The sequence below is a fragment of the Barbus barbus genome (assembly GCF_936440315.1).
Source record: "Barbus barbus genome assembly, chromosome: 19".
NCBI classification, from domain to species: Eukaryota; Metazoa; Chordata; class Actinopteri; order Cypriniformes; family Cyprinidae; genus Barbus; species Barbus barbus.
In genome coordinates, this window is record NC_136747.1 from 26,500,551 (window position 1) to 26,517,332 (window position 16,782).

At 37.3% G+C, this 16,782-nt stretch overlaps 2 protein-coding genes across 3 annotated transcripts; one reads left to right on the forward strand and one right to left on the reverse strand.

Annotated features, from left to right (window-relative positions):
• The first annotated feature begins 149 nt into the window (after positions 1-149).
• On the forward strand, positions 150-3,869 carry LOC306885428 (cytoskeleton-associated protein 2-like). Of its 2 annotated transcripts, none has more exons than XM_079441927.1 (7): positions 150-202; positions 478-538; positions 682-1,445; positions 2,028-2,340; positions 2,489-2,537; positions 2,659-2,953; positions 3,041-3,869. In XM_079441927.1, the coding sequence occupies exons 2-7, from the start codon at positions 509-511 to the stop codon at positions 3,327-3,329; spliced, it is 1,740 nt and encodes a 579-aa protein (XP_079298053.1). In that variant the 5' UTR covers positions 150-202; positions 478-508; the 3' UTR covers positions 3,330-3,869. The 2 variants fall into 2 exon arrangements, with proteins under 2 accessions (XP_079298053.1, XP_079298054.1); XM_079441928.1 differs by having other exon boundaries at positions 157-202; positions 468-538.
• A 5,979-nt stretch (positions 3,870-9,848) lies between these two features.
• On the reverse strand, positions 9,849-16,383 carry LOC306885429 (4-hydroxyphenylpyruvate dioxygenase-like protein). Its single transcript, XM_079441929.1, has 5 exons — positions 15,743-16,383; positions 14,410-14,576; positions 12,315-12,466; positions 11,796-11,917; positions 9,849-10,302 (listed from the first exon to the last, which is right to left on the reverse strand). Exons 1-5 carry the CDS (start codon positions 16,378-16,380, stop codon positions 10,110-10,112), a joined length of 1,272 nt encoding a protein of 423 aa, XP_079298055.1. The 5' UTR covers positions 16,381-16,383; the 3' UTR covers positions 9,849-10,109.
• Positions 16,384-16,782: the final 399 nt, after the last annotated feature.

The window sequence follows — 16,782 nt, forward strand, 5'->3', positions numbered from 1 at the left end:
AATAATTTTTATATATAGGTTATATATATGGTAGGGTATCTTCTAAAAACACGGATGTTTATTGTCAGGTTCAACAAAGTTTTAATTCGCTTGTCAATATTAACTACTTCAGCCCATTGACAATAACGCAGGCGGAAATTCTACTAATTGAAACCGGAAGTGCTGAGTCTGATGCTGACACGTGGATCGTGAAAGAGTGCAGGTTTGTTTGATAGAGCGTGCGCTCATAATTGTTCTTCAAATTCATTTTTTTCTTCAGATTTTTATACTTGTCTTACCAGGCTGATCGAAGAAACAGTAGATAACGTTAGTAGATTATATGGGCAACTGTTATGCGAGTATTGTCGTGATTTGGATTTTTTTTTTTGAAGTGTTCGTATAATAGGGTCTCTTTTAGTACTGATATGTATATGTATATATGTTTTAAAAATGGAAATGTTGCTATTTTGTTGTTTGAATGTTATAAGTGTTCTGCAGGGGAAGACCATCATCTTATAAGTACTTGTAGATGCACAGAATGGAGTCAGTGGTGAGAAAGGTGATCATTGCATTTTGTGAAGTTGGCCGGTTCTTTTATAGATTTATATATAAAAAAAAACTCTTGCATTTAAAAGTGTGAAAGATGTCTGTGCGCTTAAAATGTAGTTTACTTCGTTCTGATCCTTTATTCTTTCTATTCAGAGCAACAAGGAAAACACTAAACCAGAATGTGGCCCAAAAAAACAAGTCCTCAGTGGTACTGTATCAAAACAAAAAGTGATATGTAGATCTGTACCCCTTCAGTCGAATAATGATCTTAAGGAGGACAACTCTGGAACAAGAGAGAAGGATGTTAGACCAAAGACTAAAACTAATGCTGATCTTCCCAAGCGTAACGCATTAAGACACAGGACTCTTGTGAAAGAAGTTCAAAAACCACCCTCTAATATACCTGGTATGTATAAGGGTCGTGTAGTGCAATCTAAAATCGACTGTTTCAGAAAGCCCAGTGCTGATGAGAAGATCACAGCAAAGAAAGCGATTTCAAAACCGGATTTGACTAGACCTAAACCTGAATGGCCTACAGTTCGGTCCAAGTCTGTTTCTTCCCTGCCGATGTCCACTAAACCCAGAGTAAACTCTGCTGTGTCATCTAGACCGAAATCTGTCTCTGATATCCAGGTGAATGCCACTGAAAAACCAGTCCAGGTGCCCGTTTCCCATAAACGGATACCTCAGAGCATCCCAGGCACTGTCACCCAAGCAGGTGCTTGTGCTCTTCCCAGGTCAGCCCCTCTAGCTACAGGGCGCTCGGCCGTCAGCAAACCCATCGCTTCAAAGAAGAAAGAGAAGACTGTGCAGGTGGAGAAACCCAAAACCGCCTCCACTGAACAGAGAGTCTGCAGGCCTGTCACAAGTACAGTCAGCCAGTACAAAGTGCAAATAAAGACAGCTGAAGAGAGAAGGTGAGTTGTATACATTACCATTGAATAGTTTGGGGTCAGTAAGATGCATACATTTTTATTATTATTCAGCCAGGATGGATTAAATTTATCAAAGACATTTACTATGTTACAAAAAAATATTTATCAAAGAATACTGATAATGTATCATGCTTTCAACAAAAATATTACTCTGCACAACTGTTTTAAACGGTGATTATAATAAATAATGTCCAATAAATATTTTCTTGAGCATGCATCCAGCATATTAGAATGATTTCTGAAGTTAAATCACGTGACACTGAAGATTGGAGTAATGCTGCTGAAAAATCAGCTTTGCAAACACAAGAAAAAAAGTACATTTTAAACTACATTAAAATAGAAAGCTTATTTTAAATATTATTTCACAATATTACTGTTTTACTGTGTTTTTGATCAAATAAATGGAACCTTGTTGAGCATAAGAGTTTAATTTTTGAACAATAGTGTAATTTATTAACTTCAGCCTTGCCTTACCTGATCAGTTTTAACTGGATAAGTGTGATAATCTGCTGATCGAAGAGGATATATTGATGTGATTGTCCAATGTTTATACTGTACTTTCAGAGCAAAGTTTGCAGAGTGGAAGGGAAAGACTCTGAAGAGGCCTCCAATCTCGGAAAAGTCTGCAACCTTTTCAAGAAATCTAAAACCAGCTCCGCGGCCTATAACTGAACCGAAAGCTACAATTGGTGCCCAGTCTGAGGCTGTAAAACCAACTGCTGCATTGAAGACTGATGACCAAACTAATGATATTGAAGTCCCTGACAATAAAACAGTGTGTTCTAGGAGATCAAGCAATATTATGAATCCCACACTAAACTTGCAGAACATCAGTGATATGGATTTGCCCGTTGACCCAGAGATAAGGACGGAGTCGGTAAGATCCATAAGACAGCTCTAATTTTGAAACTGATAGACTGGCAGACAGATAGATATTCGCTGATGTGTATTGACTTCATATTTTTTTTTTATTATTGTAATTTCTGCTTTTCTGCTTTATATGCAATACACGGTTGGTGTTGAAGTTGTGTGATGAATTGGAGGCAATGGAGATGCCCTCATCATGTGAAGATGGTGAGTCTTATCCAGATTCTTTATGCAGGAATTGCAAATTAATTCTAATATTACCAGACTCTTTTCGATTCTTGATGTGATTTTTCTAAATGGCTCATATGTTTTTGGCCATCCCCGATAGGTGTAAACATTGACAAATCTGATGTGGTGGCAGAGAAAAGAGTGCAAGTGAAGGAGCAGGAAACCGATAAAGTGTTTGAAATTCTGGAAGAGGAGGAAAACTCAGAGAGCGACATTGCAGAAGACACCAAGGCGGCTGTCATAAAGAATGAGGATGATTATCATGAACCGAAGGAGAAGAAGCCATTTGCAAGTGAAGATGATGACAGTGATGAGAAGACGAAGAGCACCACTCCAGAGATGGCAGGGGCATCCATTGTGAAATACAATGTGAAAACAACTCCATATTTGCAAAAGTGAGTTTAGGGTAATTTAATGGTATCTACAAAGACACATACACATGCAAGAAATTCAAGTATTAATTTGCTTTTCTCGTCATTTAGAGTGAAAAAAATAATTGAATGCAAAACAGCACCAGGCAGTGGCTCACGACGCAAAAACGTCATCAAAGACCTCAAGTTTCTGACGCCTGTGCGGCGATCGACACGAATTCAACACAAGTCCTCTCATCTGCCTGGTATGCTGAACGACCACGATACTTGTGTCTCCTCATTGGCTGAGCTGATGCAGAGGGAAGATGCAGATGCGAATGCTTATATCTACAGAAAAAATCCAGCACTACTGGAAGAACTGCCTGATCAGCCTGAAGACTTTGCAAAATTATACAGTTAAGCACTATATGCTGATGTCACTTTCAAATCGGGCATTTATAGCATATGTAACACCTACATTTTAATTATTTTATGTGACACTATTAAAAAATAGTTTATTTTAATATTTAGGTGTTTGTTGCATTTGGCTGCTAAAAAGAGTAATTTAACTGCATTGGCTTGACAGCTTAAGGATAAATAGACTATATGGGGTGAAGACGGGCCCAAGCAACCAGTCTAACCGCCACACTGGTGGCATCGGGAAAACCATGAATAGCAGACGCATGCATTTAAAGGAACCCTGTGGCAGTCTGGTTTTAAGGGGTTTCAGCAATGAAAGGGTGTGAAACACGCACTCAAAGGGAATAATTTATAAAACATTGGTAACACTTCATATGTTAAGATTTTGTTGGTTAACATTAACTATATTAGTGAGCTTGTACAATATTCATATAATGTTTATTTATCTTAGTTAATAAAGTTGTATCTGTTAACATTAGTTAATGTACTGTGAACTAACAGGAACATTTTTAAGTAACATTAACTGATTAATAAATTATGTAAACATACATTGATCATTGTTAGGTAATGTATTAACTAATGTTATCAAACGAGACCTTATTTTAATGTTTCCAAAACGATGTAATTCCACACCTGAAAGACCTTTGTTCATCTTGGGACCACAAATTTAGATATTTTTGATGAAATCTGAGAGCTTTCTGATCCTGCGTAGACGACAATGCAACTGTGATGTTCCCAGGCACAGAAACGTAGTAAGGACAACAATATCTTAATTTCTGTTCTGAAGATGAACAAAGGTTTTACAGGCTTGGAACGACATGAGGGTGAGTAATTAATGACAGAATTTGTATTTCTGGGTGAACTACATAAGAGAACTTAATTTGATACTCACACACTCTCTTAAGACCAGTTTTCTGACCTAAAAAGCCACTTCTCAAATAGTTCACGAATACCCAGTTTAGTTATTTTTCACTGATTATTGTAAACCGTGAAATACACACAAAAGTATGTCAAAATGCCCATTTTGGTGAGTATTAACCAAAACTGAGTTGGTTTTAATCTGAAGTGAACATAAACAGTTGAGTTCGAAAACCCAGAGTAGGTGTGTACTGGAAGCCAGAGGGCATCCTCATGCATAAACTCCATATATTATATCACAGAAGTAATATTCTTGATGATGCTCCAGGAAATCCTTAATATGGCCATGACAGCTGTTGCAGTAGATAAATAGATGATCAAGATTTATTAAACTATAAATAGCCTATATATCCTGGGCTTATGGACAGCAGCAGTTATGCTTTAATACATCAAGGTAAGTTCATTCTTTTAAAATCTCAACTAACATGTAGGTTTCACCCATTTCTCTGCAGTGCGTTACTTGATTGGCTTTTTGTTCGTGTTTACCTCTTTTCTATCATTGGATTTCATTTGTTTTTATTTTAAAGGCACTACAGTTATTCTCAGTCCCCATTTACAGTGCATAAAGGAAAACGTGGTCTTACACTGAGTGAAGTAACGTGAAAAAGGGCTGTCAATAAGATGTTTAAATCTGGAGGAAAAGGAATTAATACGAATGAAAAAGTATTGCAAATGGAGATTTTGTGATATGCTTGGACACAATCTACACAAGTATGGCAACTAAGAGTCATAACTGCTCTTCTGTATTGGTCTTTATATTATCTTTTTTTTAATATATATATATATGTATGTTATTCACATTTGTGTTTTGCTTGCAGAAATCATGTGCCACACAATCAGCTTTGCTGAGACTAAAGAAGTTGAGGTTGTGCCTGCAATCTGGGTGAAGAATGATGTGTTTATGGCCTCCATATAAACCAGTAAATCAATAAATTGATTAAACAATAAATCAGTTTTATTGTTTAAGGTAGTTATTCACCTCACAATAATAGAATTTAAACTTTTTCCCTTGGCTTAAGCCTAGTCCCAGACACCAAGTGTTTGAGGCAACCCCTGGACTCTTTGTCTGCATATAAAGTTAAAATTCTATATATTGCAAGTATGTATACATCCTTTCTGTATACAGTGTTTAATTTAAAAGGCTAAATGGTAGAAAACTTCTCAGATTGTTCTGATTTTTACATTCCGTCTTTCATAGATAATTACAGTGACGCATGCTGGAAGCTTTTGCAGAACAGACCGATCTCCAGTCAGAGGCTGTGTCTGGCTCCCTGATGCCACCAAAACGCAAAACGTGAGATTGTGTATTATGTAATTCCTTGACACAGACCTGTCTAACAGGTCTTTGTATGATTATGCAATTTAACAGATTAAAATGCACATTCCTTTTTTAACTGCAAAAAATGAATATTTCACGGAATAGTATATTTACATGAACATAACACCCTCGCTTTATCAAATTTAGTTCAAGTTTATTTGTATAGCGCTTTTTACGATACAAATCGTTGCTAAGCAGCTCTACAGGAAATTAAGTTTCCACAATATATTTATATATTGCAGAACCTTAATATATTTAACTTGTGGCCAAATCTGGTAATTCTGTATGTTGTCTGAGCGTTGGCATCCTCTGAGGTCCTCTGAGGGGTTGGCATCATCTTTTCTCAGGTGTTTGGTCATCTCAGATCATTTAAGGGTTGGATCCAGACTGAAGCTTCTGTAATTCCTAGTTACCACAGGATGTTAATTAGAAACAGAGAAACAAATAGAGACATAATTAGCGTAGCTGCTGTTACATCTAAGCAAAAATGATTTGTTCAACCCAAGCTAAAGAATAATAATAATGTACATTTGATCAGATATAACTGCAGTATAAGATTATAAGATGCATTATGTGAATGCTTGGCTAAAGAGATGTGTCTTTAATCTAGATTTAAACAGAGAGAGTGTGTCTGAACCCTGAACGTTATCAGGAAGGCTATTCCAGAGTTTGGGAGCCAAATGTGAAAAAGCTCTACCTCCTTTAGTGGACTTTGCTATCCTAGGTACTACCAAAAGTCCAGAACCAATTAGGGCTAAACCATTTAGGGCCTTATAGGCAAGTAATAATGTTTTGTAAATGAACTTAATAGGTAGCCAGTGCAGAGACCTGAAAAAATTGGGGTGATATGATCATATTTTCTTGACCTGGTAAGAACTCTAGCCGTATCTGTAGCTTGTTTATTGAAGATGCAGGACAACCAGCTAGCAGTGCATTACAATAGTTCAGTCTAGAGGTCATGAATGCATGAACTAGCTTTTCTGCATCAGAAACAGGTAGCATGTTTCGACGCTTGGCAATGTTTCTAAGATGAAAGAATGCTGTTTTTGTAACATGGGAAATATGATTTTCAAAGGACAAGTTGCTGTCTAATATAACACCCAGATTTTTTACTTTAGAGGACGTGACAGTGCATCCGTCTAGTTGCAAATTGTAATCCAAGAGATTCTGTGTACTGGATTTTGGTCCAATAAATATCTCTGTCTTACCTGAATTTAATTGGAGGAAATTATTGGTCATCCAACCTTTTATATTTTTTACACAATCTATTAGCTTAGTTTAGAAGTTTCATCTGGTCTTGTTGAGATATATAGTTGAGTATCATCAGCATAACAACGAAAATTAATCCTGTATTTTCTAATAATATTACCAAGGGGCAACATGTATATTGAAAATAGCAGAGGACCTAAGACAGATCCTTGTGGTACTCCATACTTTACTGATGATAACTGAGATGACTCCCCATTTAAATGAACAAAGTGGTAGCGATCGGACAGGTAGGATCTAAACCATCTTAAAGCCTGCCCTTGAATACCAGTATAGTTTTGTAATCAATCTATGAGTATGTCATGGTCTATAGTGTCGAACGCAGCACTAAGATCAAGTAATACTAGCAATGAGATGCAGCCTTTGTCTGAAGCAAGAAGCAAGTCATTTGTAATTTTAACAAGTGCAGTTTCTGTACTATGGTGAGGCCTGAAACCTGACTGAAATTCTTCATAGAGATCATTTTTTTTGCAAGAAGGAGCATAGAGTAGACAACTTTTTCTAAAATTTTAGACCTAAATGGAAGATTTGAAATGGGTCTGTAATTTGCCAGTTCATTAGAATCTAGTTGTGGTTTCTTAATAAGAGGCTTAATAACCGCCACCTTGAATGGTTTTGGGACGTGACCTAAAGATAACGATGAGTTAATAATATTGAGAAGCGGTTCTTCTGCTACAGGTAACAACTCTTTCAGTAGTTTAGTGGGTACAGGATCTAATAAACACGTTGTTGGTTTAGATGCACTGATAAGTTTATTTAGCTCTTCCTGTCCTATAGTTGTAAAGGACTGCAGTTTTTCTTTGGGTGCGATGAATGAAGCTGAAATACTAGACGCAGTAGAATATACATTTGTTATTGTATTTCTGATGTTATCTATTTTATCAGTAAAGAAATTCATGAAGTCAATACTATTAAACTGTGAGGGAATATTTAGATCGGGTGGCGTGTTTATTTGTTAATCTAGCCACTGTGCTAAACAAGAACCTTGGATTGTTTTGGTTATCTATGAGTTTGCGGATATGCTCTGCCCTGGCAGCTTTTAGAGCCTGTCTATAGCTGGACATACTGTTTTTCCACGCAATTCTAAAAACTTCCAAGTTAGTTTTTCTCCATTTGCGCTCAAGATTACGAGTTTCTTTCTTGAGAGAATGGGTATAACTGTTGTACCATGGCACAGTACGCTTTTCTCTAACCTTTTTCAATTTGAGGGGGGCAACAGCTTCTAATGTATTGGAGAAGATAGCGCCCATGTTGCTAGTCATTTCGTGTAGTTCATGTGTATTTATGGGTACACAGAGCAGTTGAGATAAATCTTGTGAATTTGTGAATCTGTCTTTGGTGGCTGGAACAATAGTTCTGCCCGGACGATAACGCGGACCATATAACCAATATCAGTAATACGCAGCATGCATGATACAAGGAAATGATCAGTAACAACACTTTGAGGTACGATATATATCGGTAAGATCAATTCCATACGATATAATTAAATTTAGCGTATGATTAAAATGAGTGGGCCCGGTGACGTTTTGCTTGACTCCAAAAGAGTTTATTAGGTCAGTAAACGCAAGTACTAACGCATCATTTGTATTATCAACGTGAATGTTAAAATCTCCAACAATTAGCGCTTTATCATCTAAGAGGAAATCATTAAATTAGTAATCATTAATTTCTTGCCTTATCTAAAGATGAAACAAGTGCCTACTGGATGAATGAGACACTGATGAGGAGCCCACCACACCCCTAAAAAATTTGCCACAGCTGTCTAATTTACAATCCAAGTTTTGTTCAGCTTCTAACCAAGTCCTCTAGGACAAAGACATAACCACCCACTGCAGGAACTGGCATCATGAAACACCCAGAACCCAGAGAAATATAGTCTCAAGCTGTGACTCATTCATAAGATGTAAGATTTCTTTGTTTTCTGTCATATATTCACTCTTGGTGTAAGGCTCATTTCATAGGATGGGTGTGGTAAACCTACTAATTCCTGTGTGTGATGTTTCAGCACTTCTCTGACATAACTAAAAAAATATGGAGCAGCAGAGGAACATTATAAGGATGGTGCAAGATCTCAAATCAAACAATGTTCATGACATCACAGAATCTAACCAATTAAAGACTTAAGGTCATAAACTTCCCTGGAAAGTGATCTTCAATCCTGTCTGGAAATGAGATAAAAAGTGGTAGGTAACAGTCTGTTATGCATAGTTGCCTACTGTTATCACTCTGGTCTCTTTGTAATTACTGTTATAAGTAAATTGTGTGTGTGATCAATCGTGTTTTAGCTTAATAGTGACAGACAGCATGCTTAAAATGTTTCAGGTTCATGAACTTGGATTGCTGGGTGGAGTGGATGTGAAGGACATGGTCTGGCGAATTATGAGGCAGGCAATCAAAAATGACTTGGCTAAAGCGGTGAACTGGAGAGGTGTAAATGGGAAAACACCATACCAAAGTTTGGAGCATTAAAACATTGTGGTTGGTAAGTGCATTTTTTTTTTTATTTATTTTTTTTAGTCTTTCTGGCACTCCTCCTCCCCCTCCTCACATGTCATGAATGAATGTTGAAAGTCAAAATCCTGTATGGGCACACACATCTGAGCTGGAGGTTAGAAAAGTTTCATCTAGCTGGTGACCGTGAGGGTGGCAGAAAGAGAAGAACGGCTTCACAAGATGTTAATGTAAACCAAACCATTTATAGTTAAGAGAGCGAATCTTTTACATTGTTTTTTAAGTATGTATATTTAATTTTTTGCACAATGAGTTGCATTTCATTTGTCTCTTGTTTGTTGGTTTCTGTATTTTATCACGTGTTTGTAATGGTTTAATTTGGTTTATCTTGTTTTTTTGTATTGTGACTATTTATTTGTTGCTTTTTGCCTTATTCAAGTGTTATTGGTTTATCTTTTTCCCATTGTTTTTCATTTTACTGTTACCTGGCTGAGATTTTCTTTTTTTTCCCCGCTACATCAATTAAACACTATACTGCATTTGCGTTGTTTTGTTCTTTTTATCATACCTTGCACAATATATAAATAATATATCAGTTAAAATAAACCTACCATAAAAATAAGCCCTTTTTTTTAAGTGGGCAAACTTACAAAATCAGCAGGGGATCAAATAATTATTTTCCTCACTGTATTTCCTCTTCAGTAAAAAACAAACACTGATCACGGCTCATATACAGCTAAAGAGAGGTAGAGTATAAGCACATTATCAGAGAGCGTGGCTAGTTGTCACAAGTGCCTCCAGTAACGTTTTTTTTTTTCAGTGATGTCACTGATGTGTGCTCTTTTTGCTTTCACGCTCCTCCTCATCACGCTCTTTGTTCTCCTTGTAGGCCTGTACGGATCTCCAGAGCGCACGGATATTTCCCTCGCCGAAGCCGGTGCCGCCTCTGCGCTCGATGAGCTCCAGGTAGAAGGAGTCGTCTCCGAAAAGGGGCTTGGTGAACACCTGGAGCAAGTACCTGTGAAATGAGGAAAATCTGTGTTTATATCAACCACAATGCAGCAAAAAACATGATTTGAAAAGCATTTGTATTAAACAGATATTTAAACTAAGAATTTCTGTTGTTTTAGCTGTCATCACCCAAGTTTGACAGGCCTTAAAGGAAAAAGAGTTCACCCAAATATGCTGAAAATATCCTCATTCTCAGGCCATCAAAGATGAGTTTCTTCATCAGATTTGGAGAAATGTAGCATTGCATCACTTGTTCACCAATGGATCCTCTGCAGTGAATGGGTGCCATCAGTGGAAGCGTTATTATGGGGAAATTCGAAAAAACTTAACATGAAAAACACTTAGCGTGGTTTAATGCATTAAACCAGTGTTTTTAAAAGACCAAACTCATTAAACACACATTAATAAAGCATACCATGTACAGACAAGCAGATGAGTCCAGAATAAGAACTCAACGCGATTAATCATGCATTAAGCGTTTTCCTCCCATAAGGAAAAAACTTAACAGATTAATGCATTAAGTTTTTAAATGAGCAAGATCAGTAAACACTTAATAAATCCTACTATGTGTGCAGACAAGCAGATATGAGCCATAATACCCGTTAAGCATTTTGCTTTAACACTTAAAGTGGCATAATGCATTAAAACAGTGTATTTAAAAGACCAAACTCAAGTATATCTGTACATAGTATGATTTATTGATACAATTTATTGAGTTTTGTCATTTTAATGCATAAAGCCACGTTAAGCGTTTTCCTTGAGAGGAAACTGCTTAACACATTTTTAAACATTTTGTGTTATTTTTCTGGACTCATCTGCTTGTCTGTACATTATATGCTTTATTAATAATGTGTTTACTGAGTTTGGTCACTTAAAAACACTGTCTTAACACAATTAGTCACGTTAAGCGTTTTCCTTATAACGGTTTTCTATAGGAGGAAAATGCTTAATGCGCAATTAAACGCGTTTTGTTCATATTATGGTTTGTATCTGCTTGTCTGTACATTATATGGCTTTTAATAATGTGTTTACTGAATTTGGTCCTTTAAAACCACAGTTTTAATGCATTAAGCCTCATTAAGCATTTTTCACCTTATAGAATGTCCCTTATTATGGATAATAGATTCATATTTTAGTTATAAACATCTTAAGGATGGATTTGTTTCAGCTTGTGTCTTCTCAAGATGTTAACTGATGGACTGGAGTGGTGTGGATTATTGTGATGTTTTTATCAGCTGTTTGGACTCTCATTCTGACGGCACCCATTCACTGCAGAGGATCCAGTGGTAAGCAAGTGATGGAAGGCTACATTTCTCCAAATCTGATAAAGAAACAAACTTCATCAAAAAAGCGGGTTTTGATGAAAACAAAAACTATTAAAACATTTTGGTGTGTGCATTATACAGGTACCTTTGTATTTGCTGCATATAAATGCATAATAATAACTTCTATAATACTAAACGTAATGTCTTGTCAGTGACCGTAGTGATAGTGTCGTACCGCTGGCCGCCTGTGATCAGTTCGTCCGTGCCCGTGTACATGTCAGTGTCCAGCAGAATGCCATACTGACTCAGAGCGTGAGGGTCATGACCTGCTGCCTCGATCTCCTCCTGCTTTCCCACCTGCGGCGTTACGAGCAGAGCATGAGCTAGAGGACAACACGACTGAGTGCACAGGAGATCACAGAACAATATTCGGTTGCATAACTGACATTCCCCAGCACTAACCTAATATAATGAGCACAACCATCTGAGAGAAACATGAATTAAACCTGAGATCCTGCTGGGGAACATGATCATGAGATGATCCAAAAACATCCTGACCTTCAACAGAAGACACCATCTGACCGCCTTTTTACACTTATTTACTTATATTTGATTAGTCACCTCGAAATAAAGCTCAATCTGATTTTTTTAGACCTTTTAGATTGCGATCAAATCTTTTCAAAGTGGCCTCAGACTTTCAGGCTCTACTGCGCAGCCTGTGTGACTGTGTCCTGCTCGACAGATGCACACTGACCTTAGTGTAGTACGCAGGCGGAGGAGTATAGAACTGGACTCCAGCCCGACTCAGAGTGCAAGCTGTTCTCACGATGTCCTCGGTGTAGAGCCCAATGTGTTGGATTCCTGCGCCTCGGTGCTGATCCAGAAACGAGTCAATCTGGTTACTGCCTGAAATTAAACCACTGTTAGGAACTTCTGGAGGCCGGTTGGTCAATCTGACAGCAATGATGTGAGACTGTACACTACCAGTCAGAAGTTTTTAAACGGTAACATTTTTCATGTTTTAAAGAAGTTTCTTCTGCTCACCAAGCCTGCATTTATTTGATCCAAAGCACAGCAAAAACAGTACAATTTTGAAAGATTTGACTATTTAAAACTGTTTTCTATTTGAATATTGTAGGGGAATTTACAGTCAAAACCCAGGAGTCAGAGATGCAATCAAATGAAGAAATATTTACTGAAGAAAATAGTTTGCAATTTCTTCAGCAGAAGTCAGCTTCAACACTCTCGATGGAATTCGTAGGCCGCTCTGTGTACATTTTAGAAACACCAGTAATTATACTCTAACAGAGGTTACTAATTAGTCAATGCATAGGTAAACAAGATTATGATTGGTCGAAACAAACTTAGAATCTCCACACATGCACGTCAAACTTGAAGCATATCTTGTAACGATTATTTTGGTGACAAGTGGTCAGACGCAATACATCTCTCCAAAGACTGATACCCTGGACATCGGCAGATGAACGTTTCATCCTGGGGCTGTCTCCACATCTCCCTGGACAGACAGATACTAACACACATACGCAGAGAAACACTTATCTTACTTCAAGGTTGCCTCAGCCCTAGTCCTTATCAGGTACGGTTCATAACAAACAGACAACGAGAGCAGCTCGAAAGGCAGACTAAAACCTGTCATAATCACTTGTTGGTCACGTAGATGATGGGAGGTCCCAATGACCTCTGTGACATAGCAGTCATGAAAATAGAGAAAATAGAGACTCTGCATGTAAAAGTTCACTGTTACAGGGAGACAGAAATATTACACAGGAAATACTATAATTAACATTTTTATAAGGCCATGATGGATCCAGGATTCCTCTCCTTCAATACATTTTAAAATATACATTCAAATTTATATTAAAAAAAACAAACTGCTGCTGGGGTGTAAAAACACCATAAATCGGTTCTCTTTGGATGCAGGATTATTTTGCATCATCAAAATACTCCAAGGCACTTGAGTAGTGTGAAAAAATTAAAAAGACTTTATTCACATGGCTTTAGAATTTAATAACAATACATTTGTGCACCAACGCGTTGCAGCTAACTCCCCTTCATCAGGATGTCAATTTACAAACACAGAGTTCATTTAAACAATGAGTTCGTCACATGACATAGGCTTTTTTTTTTTTTTTTTTAAATCCACACTACTCGAGTGTCTTGGCTTTATGAATTTTTAAAAATGAAATTTATTTCTGTGATCAAATCTGAATTCTCAGCTTCATTACTCCAGTCTTTAGTGTCACATGATCCTTCACAAATCATTCTAATACGCTGATTTGCTGTTCAAGAAACATTTTTTATTATTATTATCAATATTTAAAACAGTTGAGTACATTTTTTTAGGATTCTTTGATGAATAGAAAGATCAGCATGTATATGAAATACAAAGCTTTTGTAACATTACACATTTTACCATTCAAAAGCTTGGAGTTTTTTTTTTTCTACTATTAATTATAAATTAATAATAAATGTTTTTTGAGCAGCAAATCAAAATATTAGAATGATTTCTGAAGGATCATGTGATACTAAAGACTGGAGTAATGATGCTGAAAATACAGCTTTGAAATCACAGGAATAAATGACATTTTAAAATATATTCAAATAGAAAACAATCATTTTAAATAGTAAAAATATTTCAAAATGGCACTGTTTTTGCCGTACTTTGGATATGCAGGCTTGGTGAAGAAAAGAGACTTCTTCAAAAAAGCATTCAATATCTTAATGCTTCAAAACTCTCACTGTACAGAACATTTACATCACTACACCAGTCAATCTGACTGACTAAACAACAAATAACATAAAAACATGTAAGTACACAATAATGTTACCCTCCTGCGGAAGAGACTCTGCGATCACAAACTTGCAATCCTGCTCTTTCTCATCTTTGAACGGTAGTGTGATTCCCGACTCGCTGCATTTCCAGTATTCCATAGCCGTCAGTCGCAGCCCGATCCTGTCGTCGTTCAGCACGAATCCCTCATCCACATCCTCATTCCTGCACAGAATGGGTCATGAGTAATAATTCTGAACATATTTGACTAGTTTGAGAGACTCAGCAGCATGAGGTCTTAATTGTTTTCATCAACAGCAATTTTACATTTAGATTCATGCATTTGGCAGATTTAAGGTAGTTCATGCACATTTCCGGTCAAAAGTCTAGAATAATTCAGATTTTTTTAAGTTTCTTTAATGCACACACATATTTAGGCTGCATTTCAGATTATTATCAATGTTGAAAACAGTTGTGCTGCTTCGTATTTTTTGTGGAAACTGCTATACATTTTATTTTTCAGGATTCATAGATGAATGAATGAACAGCAATTATTTGAAATAGAAATCTTTTTGTAAATGGGCATTTGATTTACATTTGAGGGGAAACTGAGAAGATAAACAAGGATTAGGGATGCATACCATTTTTAAAAAAAAATGTGTCTGGCGATTCAATCCGATACCAGCGCAGTTGTTTTTTTTTAAATCAATGCAGAATTTCTATACTTCTGTGTGTTGACCTGATCGTCACTCTTTTGCAGTAGTTAAATACAATCTACTAGCCTACATATCGGCACTTTATTTTAATGAAAAATAACAAATGGAAAAAATATATAATCATAATCTATGACAAAAAAATACTATTATAAACTAGGTTTGTGGATAATTCAGCAGCAAAAGATACTCTAGAAAAATCATGGGTGCACAATATATTTTATAAAACCTAGTGAAACATTTTTATTTAAATGTTAATAATTGTTTATTTAAATGTTAAACATTTATTTAAATGTTTTATTTACAAATAAAAGTGAATAAGTGTAGGACTAAATCTGGTAAAATGGTACACTGGTGTTGTAAATACATTGATGAAAAAACTAAATATATAGGCTACAATAAAATTCATCTGTCACACACTTCACTCCAAAGCGACTTGCATTGCATTCAGTGTATGCATGCATTTTGTCTGAACCATTTACGTTTATGCATCTGTCAGACACTACTTCAAAACGACTTACATTACATTGTATTCAATGCATGCATCGGATCAGTTCATGCATTCCTTAGGAATCGAATACATGACCTTGGCGTTCGAGCTCCAAGAATGCCGGTTGTAATAATAATATATATAGATATGGGTGAGCAGCAGCACTAGAACGATAATAACACTGATACCTGTCAATGAAGAATCTCTGGAAGCCGAAGTGTTCGCGGTACCAGCAGCTGATGTGCGCGCTGCTGCTGCGGGGACAGGCGAAGGTGATGTGGTCGAAATGCGTGATGGGACACTCCGAGCGGCCCGCGGTCTGGAAGTCCGAGTCGACCTGATGAAAACCAGGCAGGAAGAGCCCCTGGTACTGAGAGCGGTCAATGAGTGTGTGGCACACGTTACCCACCGGAGAACGTATGATGGAGTAGGTGACCCTGCCGCTGTCATCATGAACCTCAGTGGGCGACTGGAGAAACTCGCACGAACCGCGATCTCGCAGCGCCGCGCACGCGCTCTGCACGTCCTCCACTTCGAAGCACACGTTACTCACGGTGTCGACCGGATAATGCGCCTGGGCTGCGTACAGACAGCGCGAATCTCGGTGCTCACGTGACTGATGTCTATTCAGCCACCGTGCCGCCTCGTGCGACCTCTCGTTGACCACAAACACGGCCGATCCTCTCCGGAGCGCGAGCTGCTTCGCTCGGTCTGTCAGTCTGGCCGCGAACACGTTAAACTGGAACCGGGACACGAGTTTTTGAGCAACTTTTTCCACGTTTGAGACTTGGAGAGAAATATGGTGCAACCGGATCAAGGCTGCCATGTTAGCTCCGTTATGTTTTTCTTATTGGTAAGTCACTTTGGATAAAAGCGTCTGCTAAATGACTATAGTAAAGTAAAGTAAGCCCCGACCAGAAAATAAAAAATGAAATTTAAATTTCTACCTGTTAGATTATGCGTTTTATTAATGTCTACACGTACCCCAAACCTAAACCTTACAATAACGCAAAAATTGTAATTATTGTTGTACAGTGTGACACAAATCACGCTATTTTAATGTCCACATTCTCCCTTCTAGTCTTAAAGTCTTTATGAACCGGAAGTTGCTGCCCACTTTATTTTAGTGTTGTGACATATTTCCAGCTGAAACGGAATACTGAATAGAGGGTGTGGTTTTAAGTATATTCTGCCCAAGCCGTCAAACTGACGTCATCAGAGAAGGAAT

What these genes read in the sequence shown, in the direction of transcription:
- LOC306885429 (XM_079441929.1), bottom strand. Translation starts at nt 16,380, where the DNA reads ATGGCAGCCTTGATCCGGTTGCACCATATTTCTCTCCAAGTCTCAAAC. An exon ending in CGCCTGCGTACTACACTAAG is followed by an intron (nt 11,918 to 12,314) that starts GTCAGTGTGCAT and finishes GTAACGCCGCAG; the next exon opens with GTGGGAAAGCAGGAGGAGAT. An exon ending in CTGATCACAGGCGGCCAGCG is followed by an intron (nt 10,303 to 11,795) that starts GTACGACACTAT and finishes CTCATTTCACAG; the next exon opens with GTACTTGCTCCAGGTGTTCA.
- LOC306885428 (XM_079441927.1), top strand. Translation starts at nt 509, where the DNA reads ATGCACAGAATGGAGTCAGTGGTGAGAAAG. An exon ending in CAGAGATAAGGACGGAGTCG is followed by an intron (nt 2,341 to 2,488) that starts GTAAGATCCATA and finishes TTGGTGTTGAAG; the next exon opens with TTGTGTGATGAATTGGAGGC. An exon ending in GCCCTCATCATGTGAAGATG is followed by an intron (nt 2,538 to 2,658) that starts GTGAGTCTTATC and finishes CATCCCCGATAG; the next exon opens with GTGTAAACATTGACAAATCT.